The following is a 13,843-nucleotide window of genomic DNA, read 5'->3' on the forward strand; positions in this document are numbered from 1 at the left end:
CATCTGGAGCATGGGTCCCCTGACGTCAGGGGAGGGCGGGGCTTAACCTGGGCAGGTGAGCTGTCAATCACTTAGTACATAAATAGATCAATATATTAAAGCTGCAGCTCAGACAGTGTGACCAGCAGGAGGCAGTAGAACCCCACACTGGCCACTTCATTAGGTACACCGTGAACATATTACAGTTTAAATAACGTCCAGATTATTAGGTACACCTGTGTCCAGATTATTAGGTACACTGTGAACGTATTGCAGTCTAAATAACGTCCAGATTATTAGGTACACCTGTGTCCAGATTATTAGGTACACCTGTGTCCAGATTATTAGGTACACCAGTGTCCAGATTATTAGGTACACCGTGAACATATTACAGTTTAAATAACGTCCAGATTATTAGGTACACCAGTGTCCAGATTATTAGGTACACCAGTGAACGTATTAGTCTAAATAACGTCCAGATTATTAGGTACACCTGTGTCCAGATTATTAGGTACAGTAGAGAAGTCAGTCTGAGTTTCAAGTCATGTCCAGACAAGTAAGCCCTGATCAGCTGGTTGTATTCTGTCTCAGGAGTCAGTCATGCAGAACCTGATGACTTTATGAGAATTTAAGATGTTTAGAAAAGTTGGAAATTAAAGTGGATGACCATTCTGTAGTGTACTTAATGAAGTGGCCAGGGAGTGTGTTTTAATGTGTCACCATACACGTTGAGTTATTTCACGTGCAAACATCGACAGGAAGTTGTTTTTGTTTTAAGCTGTGATCAAATCCTTTAAATAAAACCATCGTTCATTTATAGAAATGAATCAACTGCTACTTTAACACTGAGTCTGAACAAGAAGAGGAGGAGGAGGAGGAGGAGGAGGAGGGAGCGGCAGAAAGAACAGCGGTCGGTAAACAGACGCTTACGCAACAGAAACCAGTTTGACATGAGACGGAGGACGAGTCTCAGCGTGTCCCGGGACAGAGACACCAACTGACAGAGACGCTAGGAAACAAACTGTTCTCTGGTTGTTTATTAATACATGAAACATTATCACATCTCCATATTTACAGTCACCGTGTACATTTACACTGATTAAACCTGAGACCCATGACTGTACCTAATAAAGTGGCCACACACCCAACAGTCTGATCAGTCCAGAAGCTCAGACCAGAACTTAAAGGATCCCCTGAGACAACGTGATGAAGCTAGCACGGCTAAAAGGCTAGCCAAGACTCTAACTAGGACATTAGCAAGGATGCTAACTAGGATGCTAGCTAGGGTGCTAACCAGGATGCTAGCTAAATCCTAACTAAAGTGCTAGCTAAGACACTAGCTAAGATGCTAACTAGGATGCTAGCTAAGATGCTAACTAGCATGCTAGCTAAGATGCTAACCTGCATCATTTCAGGTCATAAATAAAACCATGTTTATTTCAATAATCAATAACAGGAAGTGAAGGCAGCGACAACAACAACACCAGGAAACAAACAGGCAGCAGCTGGTGGCAGGTCGCCATGGTAACGGCAGAGGTGAGGCGAGGTCACGGCAGCCCGGTGATGACATCATACTGGTTTGGTGGTGCTGTTGTAAACGGATGACTCCTGTTGAGACAGAGCCACGTGGGCGGGGCTTGTAGCAACAGGACTGTGGGAGCGCTTCCTGTGGGCCTTCAGGAAACAGTAGCCCAGGACGGCCAGCAGAGCCAAGATGGCCACCGACAGAATCACAGCCAGCGCCACCGAGCCTGGGGAGGAAACGATGAGGTCACTTCCTGTCAGCAACCTTTACCTGAGTGACACCTGACAAACAGCACCAGCACAGATACAGGACTTGACCTCTACTTGGACCACCAGGTCCTGATCAGGTCCCGACACCAGGTCCTGATCAGGTCCCGACACCTGGTCCTGACACCAGGTCCTAATACCAGGTCCTGATCAGGTCCTAACACCAGGTCCTGATCAGGTCCTGACACCAGGTCCTGACACCAGGTCCTGATCAGGTCCCGACACCAGGTCCCGACACCAGGTCCTGACACCAGGTCCCGACACCAGGTCCTGATCAGGTCCTAACACCAGGTCCTGATCAGGTCCCGACACCAGGTCCCGATCAGGTCCTTTTACCAGGTCCCAACACCAGGTCCTGACACCAGGTCCTGACCAGGTCCTGACCAGGTCCCGACACCAGGTCCTGACCAGGTCCCGACACCAGATCCTGACCAGGTATTAGTTATCGATCAGTTTCTGACCTGAGTTTCCTTCGTCTTCCTTCTCAAAGCGGTCGAACAGTCCTCTGGAGAACACGTTCTTCTCTGTAGACACATCAGCAGAGTAACCAACAGAGTAACGGTAGACATGTGACATGACATGTGACATGACATGTGACATGACATGTGACCACAGAGCGTTAGCATTAGCGTTAGCCACATACCTGTCACGCCGTCACACGTCTTGCTGCACGTCTCAGCTTCCTCAAAGTTGTTTTCGTTGCCGTCGCAGCCGCCGAACGTGAAGCGGTAACACTGCCTGCTGAGGGGGTCGTAGTACCAGCGGGTGTGGCTGGCCCGGCATGGACCGGTGCGGGGGGGCTCCGTGCACTGAGCTGGGGGAAGGGGGGAGTCATTAGCATGTAGCCAGTTAGCATTGAGGGCTAGCAGGAGGAAATGAGCTCTGACCTTTCCTGTGGTTCACATCGATGCTCAGGAGCTCACTGAAGGTCTGGTTCACTGAAGAGGAAGAGGGGGAGGAAGATCATCTACAGGTACAGGTGTGTGTTAGTGTGTGTGTGTTAGTGTGCATTACGTTTGCTGCAGTGCTCCTCGTCCGACCCATCGCTGCAGTGTTTGACGCCGTCACACTCCAGACTTCTGTCCAGACAGCAGCCGTTGTCACAGGTCAGCTGATCAGGACGACACGTCACACCACACACCTCTGGACACAACACACACACATTTACCTGGACGTCCTCACCATGCTGCAGAGACACGCTGAACAGGTGCACTATGGGACTTACCTGAGGCTGGCAGCGCACCGCTCCTCTCAGACGACGCTGAGGGCAAAACAAACAAAATGCATCATCAGCATCATCACAACAGATGAGTGGCAAGTCAGGTGTGTGTGTCCTGTCAGGTGTGTGCGTCCTGTCAGGTGTGTGCGTCCTGTCAGGTGTGTGGGTGTACCTGTCAGGTGTGTGTCCTGTCAGGTGTGTGTACTTGTCAGGTGTTTGGGTGTACCTGTCAGGTGTGTGGGTGTACCTGTCAGGTGTGTGTCCTGTCAGGTGTTTGGGTGTACCTGTCAGGTGTGTGGGTGTACCTGTCAGGTGTGTGTGTACCTGTCAGGTGTGTGTGTATTCTGTCAGGTGTGTGTCCTGTCAGGTGTGTGTGTACCTGTCAGGTGTTTGTATTTTCAGGTGTGTGTCCTGTCAGGTGTGTGTACTTGTCAGGTGTGTGTCCTGTCAGGTGTTTGGGTGTACCTGTCAGGTGTGTGTGTACCTGTCAGGTGTGTGTCCTGTCAGGTGTGTGGGTGTACCTGTCAGGTGTGTGGGTGTACCTGTCAGGTGTGTGTACTTGTCAGGTGTGTGTCCTGTCAGGTGTTTGGGTGTACCTGTCAGGTGTGTGTCCTGTCAGGTGTGTGTGTGTGTGTGTGTGTACCTGTCAGGTGTTTGTCCTGTCAGGTGTGTGTGTGTACCTGTCAGGTGTGTGTACCTGTCAGGTGTGTGTGTGTACCTGTCAGGTGTGTGTGTGTACCTGTCAGGTGTGTGCGTACCTGTGACTCCCCTGCAGGCGCTCAGACACTCGTCCTGGGACAGGAAGTTGTTGTTGCTGGGTTTACAGCCTCCGAACACAAACTTGTCACAGCTTCCTGTGGCGGCGTCGTAACGCCAGCGAGGGAAGGAGGCGCGACACGGGCCGACCTTCACGGGAGCCAGGCAGTAGCCTGAGAGAGAGGAGGCAGGTGAACTTTGACCCACAACAGGTGTGTCCCTGAACACAGCGCTGGGATTGGTCATGTGATCAATCATGTGACGATGTGTCACTGACGGAGCAGGTTTAGTTTCTGTCAGGTAATCCAGTCAGACCGGTCTGAGAACAGCAACAAGGAGTCGCTGACTGCGTCTGTCACACCTGTCTACCTGAACAACGACCTGTCTACCTGAACAATGACCTGTCTACCTGAACAAGACCTGTCTACCTGAACAACGACCTGTCTACCTGATCAATAACCTGTCTACCTGAACAACGACCTGTCTACCTGAACAATGACCTGTCTACCTGAACAATGACCTGTCTACCTGAACAAGACCTGTCTACCTGAATAATGACCTGTCTACCTGATCAATAACCTGTCTACCTGAATAATGACCTGTCTACCTGATCAATAACCTGTCTACCTGAATAATGACCTGTCTACCTGAATAATAACCTGTCTACCTGAATAATGACCTGTCTACCTGAATAATAACCTGTCTACCTGAACAATGACCTGTCTACCTGATCAATGACCTGTCTACCTGAATAATGACCTGTCTACCTGAATAATGACCTGTCTACCTGAACAACTACCTGTCTACCTGAATAATAACCTGTCTACCTGATCAATGACCTGTCTACCTGATTAATGACCTGTCTACCTAAACAATGACCTGTCTACCTGAATAATAACCTGTCTACCTGATCAATGACCTGTCTACCTGAATAATAACCTGTCTACCTGAATAATAACCTGTCTACCTGATCAATGACCTGTCTACCTGATCAATGACCTGTCTACCTGATTAATGACCTGTCTACCTGATCAATGACCTGTCCACCTGATCAATAACCTGTCTACCTGATCAATAACCTGTCTACCTGATCAATGACCTGTCTACCTGAACAACTACCTGTCTACCTGAATAATGACCTGTCTACCTGAGGAACTGAGAATTGACTGAATTCTCTATGGAGTCTGGTGCACACCCCCTCCCCCCAGTTTCCCATGAGCACTCACTGCTGGTGAGCTCGGGGCTGAGGATGGTGACGGTGACCTTGGCGCTGCTGGTGTGACCTCTGGAGTCGGTGATGGTCAGCTTGAAGACGTAGTCACCTGGCTGCAGGTTGGAGAGCTTCACCTGGTCAGGTAGGTCTGTGGGCTGCAGAAACCCATTCAAAAACAGGCACGTTTAAAGACGACTCACCGCACCTGTGTTAAGCCCCGCCCTCCAACCTCACCTCCATCTTGACGCCCTGGTCTCCGCTCAGCTGACTCCAGTGGTAGTCGGTGATGTGGGCGTCGTCCAGCGCATGACTCTCGATGCCGTTCAGTGTCACCTCCACCCCGGGCTGAACCACCACGTCACGGCCTGCGTTGGCAATGGGCGGAGCCTGTTCACCTGGAGACACACAGGTAGAGGACAGGAGGTCACCTGACAGCTATGGACCAATCAGTGTTGAACCAAGCTGGAATCCATGTGGTGGTCTTCTTCTACTCTAGACATTCACTTCCTGTTTTCTTCTTCTACTGATTCAATAAAGTTCTATAATAATTGATATTTGACTTGTTTTAGTCAGTGTTTAAATAAAGTTTATTTAAATCAGCTGATGTTTAAATTGTGGCTTATTGATCCATCAGGAACCAATCAGAACCTGTCAGCCAATCAGAGCCAGCCAATCAGAACCTGTCAGATAATCAGAGCCAGTCAATCAGAACCTGTCAGCCAATCAGAGCCAGCCAATCAGAGCCAGCCAATCAGAACCTGTCAATCAGAACCTGTCAATCAGAGCCTGTCAATCAGAACCTGTCAGCCAATCAGAGCCTGTCAATCAGAACCTGTCAGCCAATCAGAACCTGTCAATCAGAACCTGTCAATCAGAGCCTGTCAATCAGAACCTGTCAATCAGAGCCTGTCAATCAGAACCTGTCAGCCAATCAGAACCTGTCAATCAGAACCTGTCAATCAGAACCTGTCAGCCAATCAGAGCCTGTCAATCAGAACCTGTCAATCAGAACCTGTCAGCCAATCAGAGCCTGTCAATCAGAGCCTGTCAATCAGAGCCTGTCAATCAGAACCTGTCAATTGGAACCTGTCAGCCAATCAGAACCTGTCAATCAGAACCTGTCAATCAGAACCTGTCAATCAGAACCTGTCAGCCAATCAGAGCCTGTCAATCAGAGCCTGTCAATCAGAACCTGTCAATCACAGTCTGTCAATCAGAACCTGTCAATCAGAACCTGTCAGCCAATCAGAGCCTGCCAATCAGAGCCTGTCAATCAGAACCTGTCAATCAGAACCTGTCAGCCAATCAGAACCTGTCAATCAGAGCCTGTCAATCAGAACCTGTCAATCAGAACCTGTCAGCCAATCAGAGCCTGTCAATCAGAGCCTGTCAGCCAATCACAGTCTGTCAATCAGAGTCTGTCAATCAGAGCCTGCCAATCAGAACCTGTCAATCAGAACCTGTCAATCAGAGCTGTCAGCCAATCAGAGCCTGTCAGTCAATCAGAGCCTGTCAATCAGAGCCTGTCAATCAGAGCTGTCAGCCAATCAGAGCCTGTCAGTCAGAACCTGTCAATCAGAGCCTGTCAATCAGAGCTGACAGCCAATCAGAGGGCTCACCTGGTCCCTGCAGGTGTCTCTGGAACACGGGTTCTCTGATGGAGCTCTGGTATCCCTCCTGGTTCACGAACCTGCACACGAACTGGTTCCTGTGGATGCAGCTGAACAGGGAGCACGTGCGGGTCTCTCCGGTACCGGGCGGCTCCAGCAGCGCGAGGCTGCAGCGTGGCTCACCGCAGCACGCGCGCTCGCACTCGGCCATGGAGCGGACGTGCACGGTGTCCAGCGGCGCCGCTCCGTCCTTCACCGCGTCCTCCGCGTCCAGCACGAAGTGGTCGTTACCGGAGCGGAAAGAGCCGCGGCATGCCGCGTCCTCTGCCGCTGCCGCGTCCTCTGCCGCTTCGCAGGGCGACAGGAGTAGGAGGGGGTGGAGGAGGAGGAGGAGGAGAGGCAGCAGGAGGGAGGAAGAGGAGGAAAAGAAGGAAATGGAGGAAGAGGAGGAGGACGGAGGCATTTTCAGCTTCAGTCAGTCCAGGTGTAGCGGGAAGGATTCGTTTACCGCTTCTGACGCGTCTCGCCGCTTCACTTCAGACAGAACTTGGCGGGTTTAAACCGAACCGAGAATCAGAGCCGCTCCTCGCTCTGTACTCTTCCTCAGGTGAGTCTCATCTGCCCTCTGACAACAACACGGCCGGACACGCCCTCCTGACGCGCCCTGACGTCACTCAGGTGCGGCCTCGGCGGCAGGTGGAGCCAGAACGTCATGGTAGGTGACTAAGGTTATCAGCTGATGGTGACGATGAGGATGAGTGACAGGAGGACGGATGTTGTGATGAAGGTGTGTGTGTGGGGGGGGGGGGGGGGGGGGGGGGAGCGTTGTCAGGGTTACAGTTCCAGACATGTTTCCATCATTATTATTATTGTTATTATTATTATTATTATTATTATTATTTGATGAAAAGATAAATTGATTCTCTCTGATTTAACATAGAGTGAGTTAAACCTCTGGTTAAACTCACCGTCAGTTCTGCCTCCGACCAGCGGCGCCGCTCTAACGGCAGATAACTCGGGGCGGAAGTGACGCAGGGGCTGTTTTCCTCGGTCCGTCCAATCAGCGGCGCCGCAGGAAGTTTAAACGCGGCTGCCAGCGGGTTGGTGGAGGCTGTTGTTATTCTATACATCTATATCTACACATCAGGTGGAACAGGTGACACGTATCGATCACATGACGCGTTCACGGAGCGACGGATTATTCAGCCTCTAAACGACGTCACACTGTCGGACCGACGACCTCCGCTCGACAGAACTCCGTCCAGAAACTCTTTAATTTAAAGTTAAACCTGTCAGAGAGCGGGGCGGGTTCAAAGGTCACCAAGGTGAGAGGGTTCACCTGGAACAGCATTACCCAGACTTCAGTTCGGCTCGGACACAAAGTACCTGGACGTGTTTTCTTGACTGTTAACGAGTTGTTTATTGATCAGCTGATTATTGTGTCGATTAACTGTTTAGTTCGTTGAATAACCGTTAAAGTTAAACATGGATCGGCTGTTCTCAGGTGTTATCAGCCTGACTACTGATCACTGATTGGTTCCCGTCCTCAGGTCCAGCTCCAGCTCCAGGTCCAGGTCCAGTGATGGCGGAGGCCCTGGTTGTGTCTGGACCGACGGTCTGCAGACAGTAAGTGAGCTCAGTAAAGAAAGGTTCATGTTTTATCACAGTAAACACAACGATAATAAGACTGTTAATTAATAACTGGTTTGGTGTTTAAGGTTGGACCCAGATGGTTTCAGGATTTATAAATCAACAGAACCTTTAACCATCAGGTTCTGGTCTTGTCACGTTAAAGGATCAGGTTCTGGTCTGGTCACATTTAAGGATCAGGTTCCGGTCTGGTCACCTTTAAGGATCAGGTTCTGGTCTGGTCACGTTAAAGGATCAGGTTCTGGTCTGGTCACCTTTAAGGATCAGGTTCCGGTCTGGTCACGTTTAACCATCAGGTTCAGGTCTGGTCACGTTTAACCATCAGGTTCTGGTCTGGTCACGTTAAAGGATCAGGTTCAGGTCTTGTCACGTTGAAGGATCAGGTTCAGGTCTGGTCACCTTTAAGGATCAGGTTCCGGTCTGGTCACCTTTAAGGATCAGGTTCCGGTCTGGTCACCTTTAAGGATCAGGTTCAGGTCTTGTCACGTTGAAGGATCAGGTTCAGGTCTGGTCACCTTTAAGGATCAGGTTCCGGTCTGGTCACCTTTAAGGATCAGGTTCCGGTCTGGTCACCTTTAAGGATCAGGTTCCGGTCTGGTCACCTTTAAGGATCAGGTTCCGGTCTGGTCACGTTTAAGGATCAGGTTCTGGTCCGGTCACCTTTAAGGATCAGGTTCCGGTCCGGTCACCTTTAAGGATCAGGTTCCGGTCTGGTCACCTTTAAGGATCAGGTTCTGGTCTGGTCACCTTTATGGATCAGGTTCCGGTCTGGTCACATTTAAGGATCAGGTTCCGGTCTGGTCACCTTTAAGGATCAGGTTCCGGTCTGGTCACGTTTAAGGATCAGGTTCCGGTCTGGTCACCTTTAAGGATCAGGTTCTGGTCTGGTCACGTTTAAGGATCAGGTTCTGGTCCAGTCACATTGAAGGATCAGGTTCCGGTCCGGTCACCTTTAAGGATCAGGTTCCGGTCTGGTCACGTTGAAGGATCAGGTTCTGGTCCGGTCACGTTGAAGGATCAGGTTCTGGTCTGGTCACCTTTAAGGATCAGGTTCTGGTCTGGTCACCTTTAAGGATCAGGTTCTGGTCTGGTCACGTTGAAGGATCAGGTTCTGGTCTGGTCACCTTTAAGGATCAGGTTCCGGTCTGGTCACGTTTAAGGATCAGGTTCTGGTCCGGTCACGTTGAAGGATCAGGTTCTGGTCTGGTCACGTTGAAGGATCAGGTTCTGGTCTGGTCACGTTGAAGGATCAGGTTCTGGTCTGGTCACGTTTAATGATCAGGTTCTGGTCTGGTCACATTTAAGGATCAGGTTCTGGTCTGGTCACGTTGAAGGATCAGGTTCTGGTCTGGTCACGTTGAAGGATCAGGTTCTGGTCTGGTCACGTTTAAGGATCAGGTTCTGGTCTGGTCACATTTAAGGATCAGGTTCTGGTCTGGTCACCTTTAAGGATCAGGTTCTGGTCTGGTCACGTTGAAGGATCAGGTTCTGGTCTGGTCACCTTTAAGGATCAGGTTCTGGTCTGGTCACCTTTAAGGATCAGGTTCAGGTCTTGTCACGTTGAAGGATCAGGTTCAGGTCTGGTCACCTTTAAGGATCAGGTTCTGGTCCGGTCACGTTGAAGGATCAGGTTCTGGTCTGGTCTTCCTGAATGACATGAGTTCAGTGTCAGGGTAAACATCCAATAACAACAGGAAATGTTGTCTGCAGGTCGACCAATCAGAGTGAGGCACACCTGAGTGGAGGGGAGGGGCTTCAGGAGGAGGGCGGGGCCAATCAGAGGAGCGAGTACTGTAAGGAGCAGCTGACGAGAGGAGGCGAGGAGCTGAGCTTCGAGGAGCTGAGAGCAGAACGATACCAGCAGAGGAAGCAGAGGGAGATGGAGGGTGTGTTCACTGACCGCAGGACAGGAGGCCGCCGTGGTGAGTTCAAGGCCCACTGACGGTGTTTGTCTCCTTCAGAGAAGCTGAGGAGTCTGGCGGAGGTGAAGCAGCAGCTGAGTCTGGAGCTGGAGGAGAAGAAGAGGCTGTTGTTGATGAGGAGGAGTCAACGGCCGCGGGTAACCTTCTTCTTCTACTACTGACAAAATAATAGGAACAGCACCAGTGTACCTAATGTAGTGGCCACTGTCTCCTGACTCCTCCCCTCAGATCACCGGTCCAGCCCCGCCCCCTGCCTCCTTCAACGTGTGTGAGGCGTCTGCTGCTGCAAGGCCTGCTGGGTAATAAACATGGCGCTCCCTCTCTAACGTTCAGCTGTGACTGAAACTCATCGTCTCATTTTCTCAGCAGAATCTGTTCAGACCAGAGTCCAGACCACCGAGGAGAGTCCCTGAAGAGGCCACCCGTCAGAAGGACAGGTGAGCCTCCTGCACCAGAACCAGAACCAGAACCAGGAAGTCACCTGAGAAACTGGGTCACACCTCCACCAGGGTCTAGACCATAGTCGGTTTGGACACGGCGGCCATCTTGGTTCTACAGATCTGAGGTCACATTTAAAATTAAACAACAAAACAGAAGCTGTTGATTTGTTTCCTGTGACTCAGATCACCTGGACCCGACCACCGGGGACCTCCAGACCGGATCGGACTGTCAGAGACCAGTGTCCAGAACCAGTGAGACGCAGAGTCCCAAACAGTACAGCAGTGTGGAGACCGGGTCCCTGTTGGCTGGGGGCCGGAGTACACTAGGGGAAGACCAGGACCAGGAGGAAACAGACCGGGACCAGGAGGAGACAGACCGGGACCAGGAGGAAACAGACCGGGACCAGGAGGAGACAGACCGGGACCAGGAGGAGACAGACCAGGACCAGGCTGCTTCTGGTACGGACTCTTTACTGATGGTTCTGGGTTCTGGTTCTGGGTTACTGCCTCAGGTTTGATTGACAGGGGCGTGGACCAATCAGATGAGACCTCTGGGCCGTGACCTGATCAGCTGTTTCTCTTCCAGCTGCTGTGAACCCCTGTGACCCGGACGTCCGGCGCCGTCTCTTGGAGGTCTGTGATGTCACTTCCTCTCCAGACTGTCACTCAGAGCTCCGCCCCCTTCCTGCTGTGGAGGAGAACACCTGTCTGCATCTGGGTACACCTCTGGTTAATGAGTCACACCGTTGTCTTTTTATTTATCAGATATTAAAACATAATAATGTTTAAGTTATTTCTAATGTAATGTCCGTACCTGTCCACCAGGGGGCGCCGTCTACCACATCTACTCCAGAGTTATGGACGGAAACACTTTCTCTGTCTTTAAAGGAGCCACAGAGAACGACTACGTCCTCCTCAAGGTCTGGACCAGAACTAGTCAACAGACTAACAAGGAGACTGGACCGGACCGGACCGGACTGGACCGGACCAGACTGGTCAAGACCAGACTGGAATAGAGTGGACCAGACTGGACCAGACTGGACCAGAACTAGTCAACAGACTAACATGGAGACTGGACCAGACCAGACCAGACCGGACCAGACTGGACCAGAACTAGTCAACAGACTAACATGGAGACTGGACCGGACCAGACTGGTCAAGACCAGACTGGAATAGAGTGGACCAGACTGGACCAGACTGGACCAGAACTAGTCAACAGACTAACATGGAGACTGGACCAGACCAGACCAGACCGGACCAGACTGGACCAGAACTAGTCAACAGACTAACATGGAGACTGGATCAGACTGGACTGGACCAGTCTGAACCTGGACCAGACTCAGTGGGTCTTGACCAGACTGGACCAGAACTTTATCTACAGACTAACATGGAGACTGGATCAGACCAGACTGGACCAGACTGGACCCTGATCTACTGTGTGTTGTCCTGCAGGTGGACAGCAGCTCCGTCCTCTGGGACTTTCATCAGTTTAATCGTCTGAGGGTGAGCTCTTCATCATCATCATCATCAGCTGAGCGTCTTCCTCTGATCAGCTGTTTCCAGTTTGTGGACGGCTGCGTCACCGTCTACACCACGCCCCCAGGTCACATGTTCACGGTGAGTCGTGGGTCTGGTTCAGGTCTGGTTCAGGTCTAGAGGTCTGGAGGTCTAGAGGGAGTCATGGTGTGACCGTGGACTGTTTGTGTGTCAGGAGCTGGTGGACAGTGTCTCCTCAGAGTCGGTGGGTTGTAAAGCCGTGGCTCTGCTGAGGCTACTATCTGAGCTGGACTCCTGTAGACTGGTTCATGCAGCGCTGCAGCCCCGCCTCCTCACCTGCTGCCACAGGTAGGTCGTCACACGCAGGTCAGACCAGGTCTGGTGCTGCTAACGGAGACGCTGACATGTTACCTGGCCTCAGTTAGCGTTAGCTACCAGAGCTAGCTAGCTGCTACTAGCCCTGTGGCTACACATGACGTTACTGACCTCTGACCTCTGACTGACACACATTTACACAGTAGAGCTGAGGACGGATTAGCATTTAGCATTGAGCTAAAACAGTTCCCTCTGTATAAAAGGACGGCAGCGTGCTGATCCAGACCTGGTTCCCTGGATTAAACTGGTCTGAAGAGACAAACTGTGACTGAGACTACATCAAAGATGGCCGCCAACATGAACACGGGTTAACTCTGAACCTCTGGTTCTGGTTCTGGTTCTGTTCTTAGAGGGTTCCATCTGTCTGACTGGGTCCTCCCGGTGGACTGGTCGTCCTCCGTGGACCTGGACCTGCAGCCGGACGTCACCTCCGTCCAGCAGCTCCCCTCAGCTCAGCCCTACATCAGTCTGGGTCTCCTGGAGCCCACCACCCCCCCACAGCTGGTACTCACCTGTCCACTCGCTTCAGGCCCCGCCCCCTTCACTGGGAATACTAGACATTAACCCCTCCTCCTCTCTCCCTGTCAGGTGGACCTGGTGGGCGTGGCTGAAACTGTCCACGTCCTCCTCACCAACAGCAGGATGGTCCCGGTCAAGGACGCCAGCGGCTGGACGGCCGAGCACTTCAGTGGAGACGAGCCCTGGTAGGAACACCACTTCACCTGTGTAATCCAGTCTAATCCACCTTTATAATCTGGTCAGAGCTGATCCAATCTGGTTTTCATCCATTTGTCTAATCTTGCTCTAATCTGATTTAATCTGACTCTAATCTGTATCTAGTCTGGTTTAATGTGGTCTAATCTTTCTCTGATGTGGTTTTAATCTGATCTAATGTGGTCTAATCTGTATCTAGTCTGGTCTAGTTTCGTTTAATCTGGTTTTAATCTGGTATAATCTTGCTCTGCTCTGGTCTAGTTTGGTTTAATCTGGTTTTAATCTGGTTGTAATCTGGTTTAATCCTTGCTCTCTGGCAGTGACATGTACACCAGGATGTGGAGGAGGTTTTTCCGGTCGTTGCTGAATCCCGGCGGTCGTTCGTCTCAGTCCGTCCTGTCGGAGCTGAAGGATCAGCTGACGTCTCTCTACCAATGAGCCATCAGCTGTTTGTCTGTATAAATAAAGTTGTATAAATAAAGTTAGTTGGGTCTGGTTTCTCTGTCCCTGCTGAGTTTCTCTTTAATTAAATAATTTAAAACACTTGATTTAAACAAAGTCCGAGATCAGCCAATTAAAAACAAAACGTCGTTTCCATAGCAACAAGCAGACATCATGTTGAACGTGGTTGAGTTCAGACTCTGGACGAGCCTCAGCGTAAACTGGTTGGTGGAGAT

At 51.0% G+C, this 13,843-nt stretch overlaps 2 protein-coding genes and 1 pseudogene across 4 annotated transcripts in view; 1 reads left to right on the forward strand and 2 right to left on the reverse strand.

Moving 5' to 3' along the window:
- LOC311499366 overlaps window positions 1–13,843 on the reverse strand; it is a 135,520-nt pseudogene that overhangs the window by 90,804 nt on the left and 30,873 nt on the right. The window lies entirely within an intron of this gene.
- LOC311499174 (kunitz-type protease inhibitor 1-like) lies at window positions 984–7,335 on the reverse strand. Its single transcript, XM_084560052.1, has 10 exons — window positions 6,578–7,335; window positions 5,193–5,353; window positions 4,972–5,113; window positions 3,748–3,918; window positions 2,996–3,031; window positions 2,785–2,913; window positions 2,658–2,708; window positions 2,414–2,584; window positions 2,232–2,294; window positions 984–1,730 (listed from the first exon to the last, which is right to left on the reverse strand). The coding sequence occupies exons 1-10, from the start codon at window positions 7,029–7,031 to the stop codon at window positions 1,549–1,551; spliced, it is 1,560 nt and encodes a 519-aa protein (XP_084416178.1). The 5' UTR covers window positions 7,032–7,335; the 3' UTR covers window positions 984–1,548.
- On the forward strand, window positions 7,555–13,834 carry bub1ba (BUB1 mitotic checkpoint serine/threonine kinase Ba). Of its 2 annotated transcripts, XM_084560051.1 has the most exons (14): window positions 7,555–7,893; window positions 8,119–8,194; window positions 9,929–10,104; window positions 10,180–10,277; window positions 10,369–10,439; window positions 10,507–10,577; window positions 10,764–11,039; window positions 11,167–11,298; window positions 11,406–11,500; window positions 12,033–12,197; window positions 12,292–12,425; window positions 12,803–12,956; window positions 13,041–13,156; window positions 13,487–13,834. In XM_084560051.1, exons 2-14 carry the CDS (start codon window positions 8,151–8,153, stop codon window positions 13,602–13,604), a joined length of 1,650 nt encoding a protein of 549 aa, XP_084416177.1. In that variant the 5' UTR covers window positions 7,555–7,893; window positions 8,119–8,150; the 3' UTR covers window positions 13,605–13,834. The 2 variants fall into 2 exon arrangements, with proteins under 2 accessions (XP_084416177.1, XP_084416176.1); XM_084560050.1 differs by having other exon boundaries at window positions 7,555–8,194.

This window comes from Chelon labrosus (genome assembly GCF_963514085.1).
Source record: "Chelon labrosus genome assembly, chromosome: 14".
In the NCBI taxonomy this organism is placed as follows: Eukaryota; Metazoa; Chordata; class Actinopteri; order Mugiliformes; family Mugilidae; genus Chelon; species Chelon labrosus.

Bases quoted from the DNA above. Each gene is read 5' to 3' on its own strand.
- LOC311499174 (XM_084560052.1), bottom strand. From the start codon at position 7,031: ATGCCTCCGTCCTCCTCCTCTTCCTCCATTTCCTTCTTTTCCTCCTCT. The intron at 5,354-6,577 runs GTGAGCCCTCTG...GTGTGTCTCCAG, and splicing joins GAGACACCTGCAGGGACCAG to GTGAACAGGCTCCGCCCATT. The intron at 2,709-2,784 runs GTAATGCACACT...CTTCCTCTTCAG, and splicing joins CGAGGAGCACTGCAGCAAAC to TGAACCAGACCTTCAGTGAG.
- bub1ba (XM_084560050.1), top strand. From the start codon at position 8,151: ATGGCGGAGGCCCTGGTTGTGTCTGGACCGACGGTCTGCAGACA. The intron at 12,198-12,291 runs GTGAGTCGTGGG...TTTGTGTGTCAG, and splicing joins CCCCAGGTCACATGTTCACG to GAGCTGGTGGACAGTGTCTC. The intron at 12,426-12,802 runs GTAGGTCGTCAC...TTCTGTTCTTAG, and splicing joins CTCCTCACCTGCTGCCACAG to AGGGTTCCATCTGTCTGACT.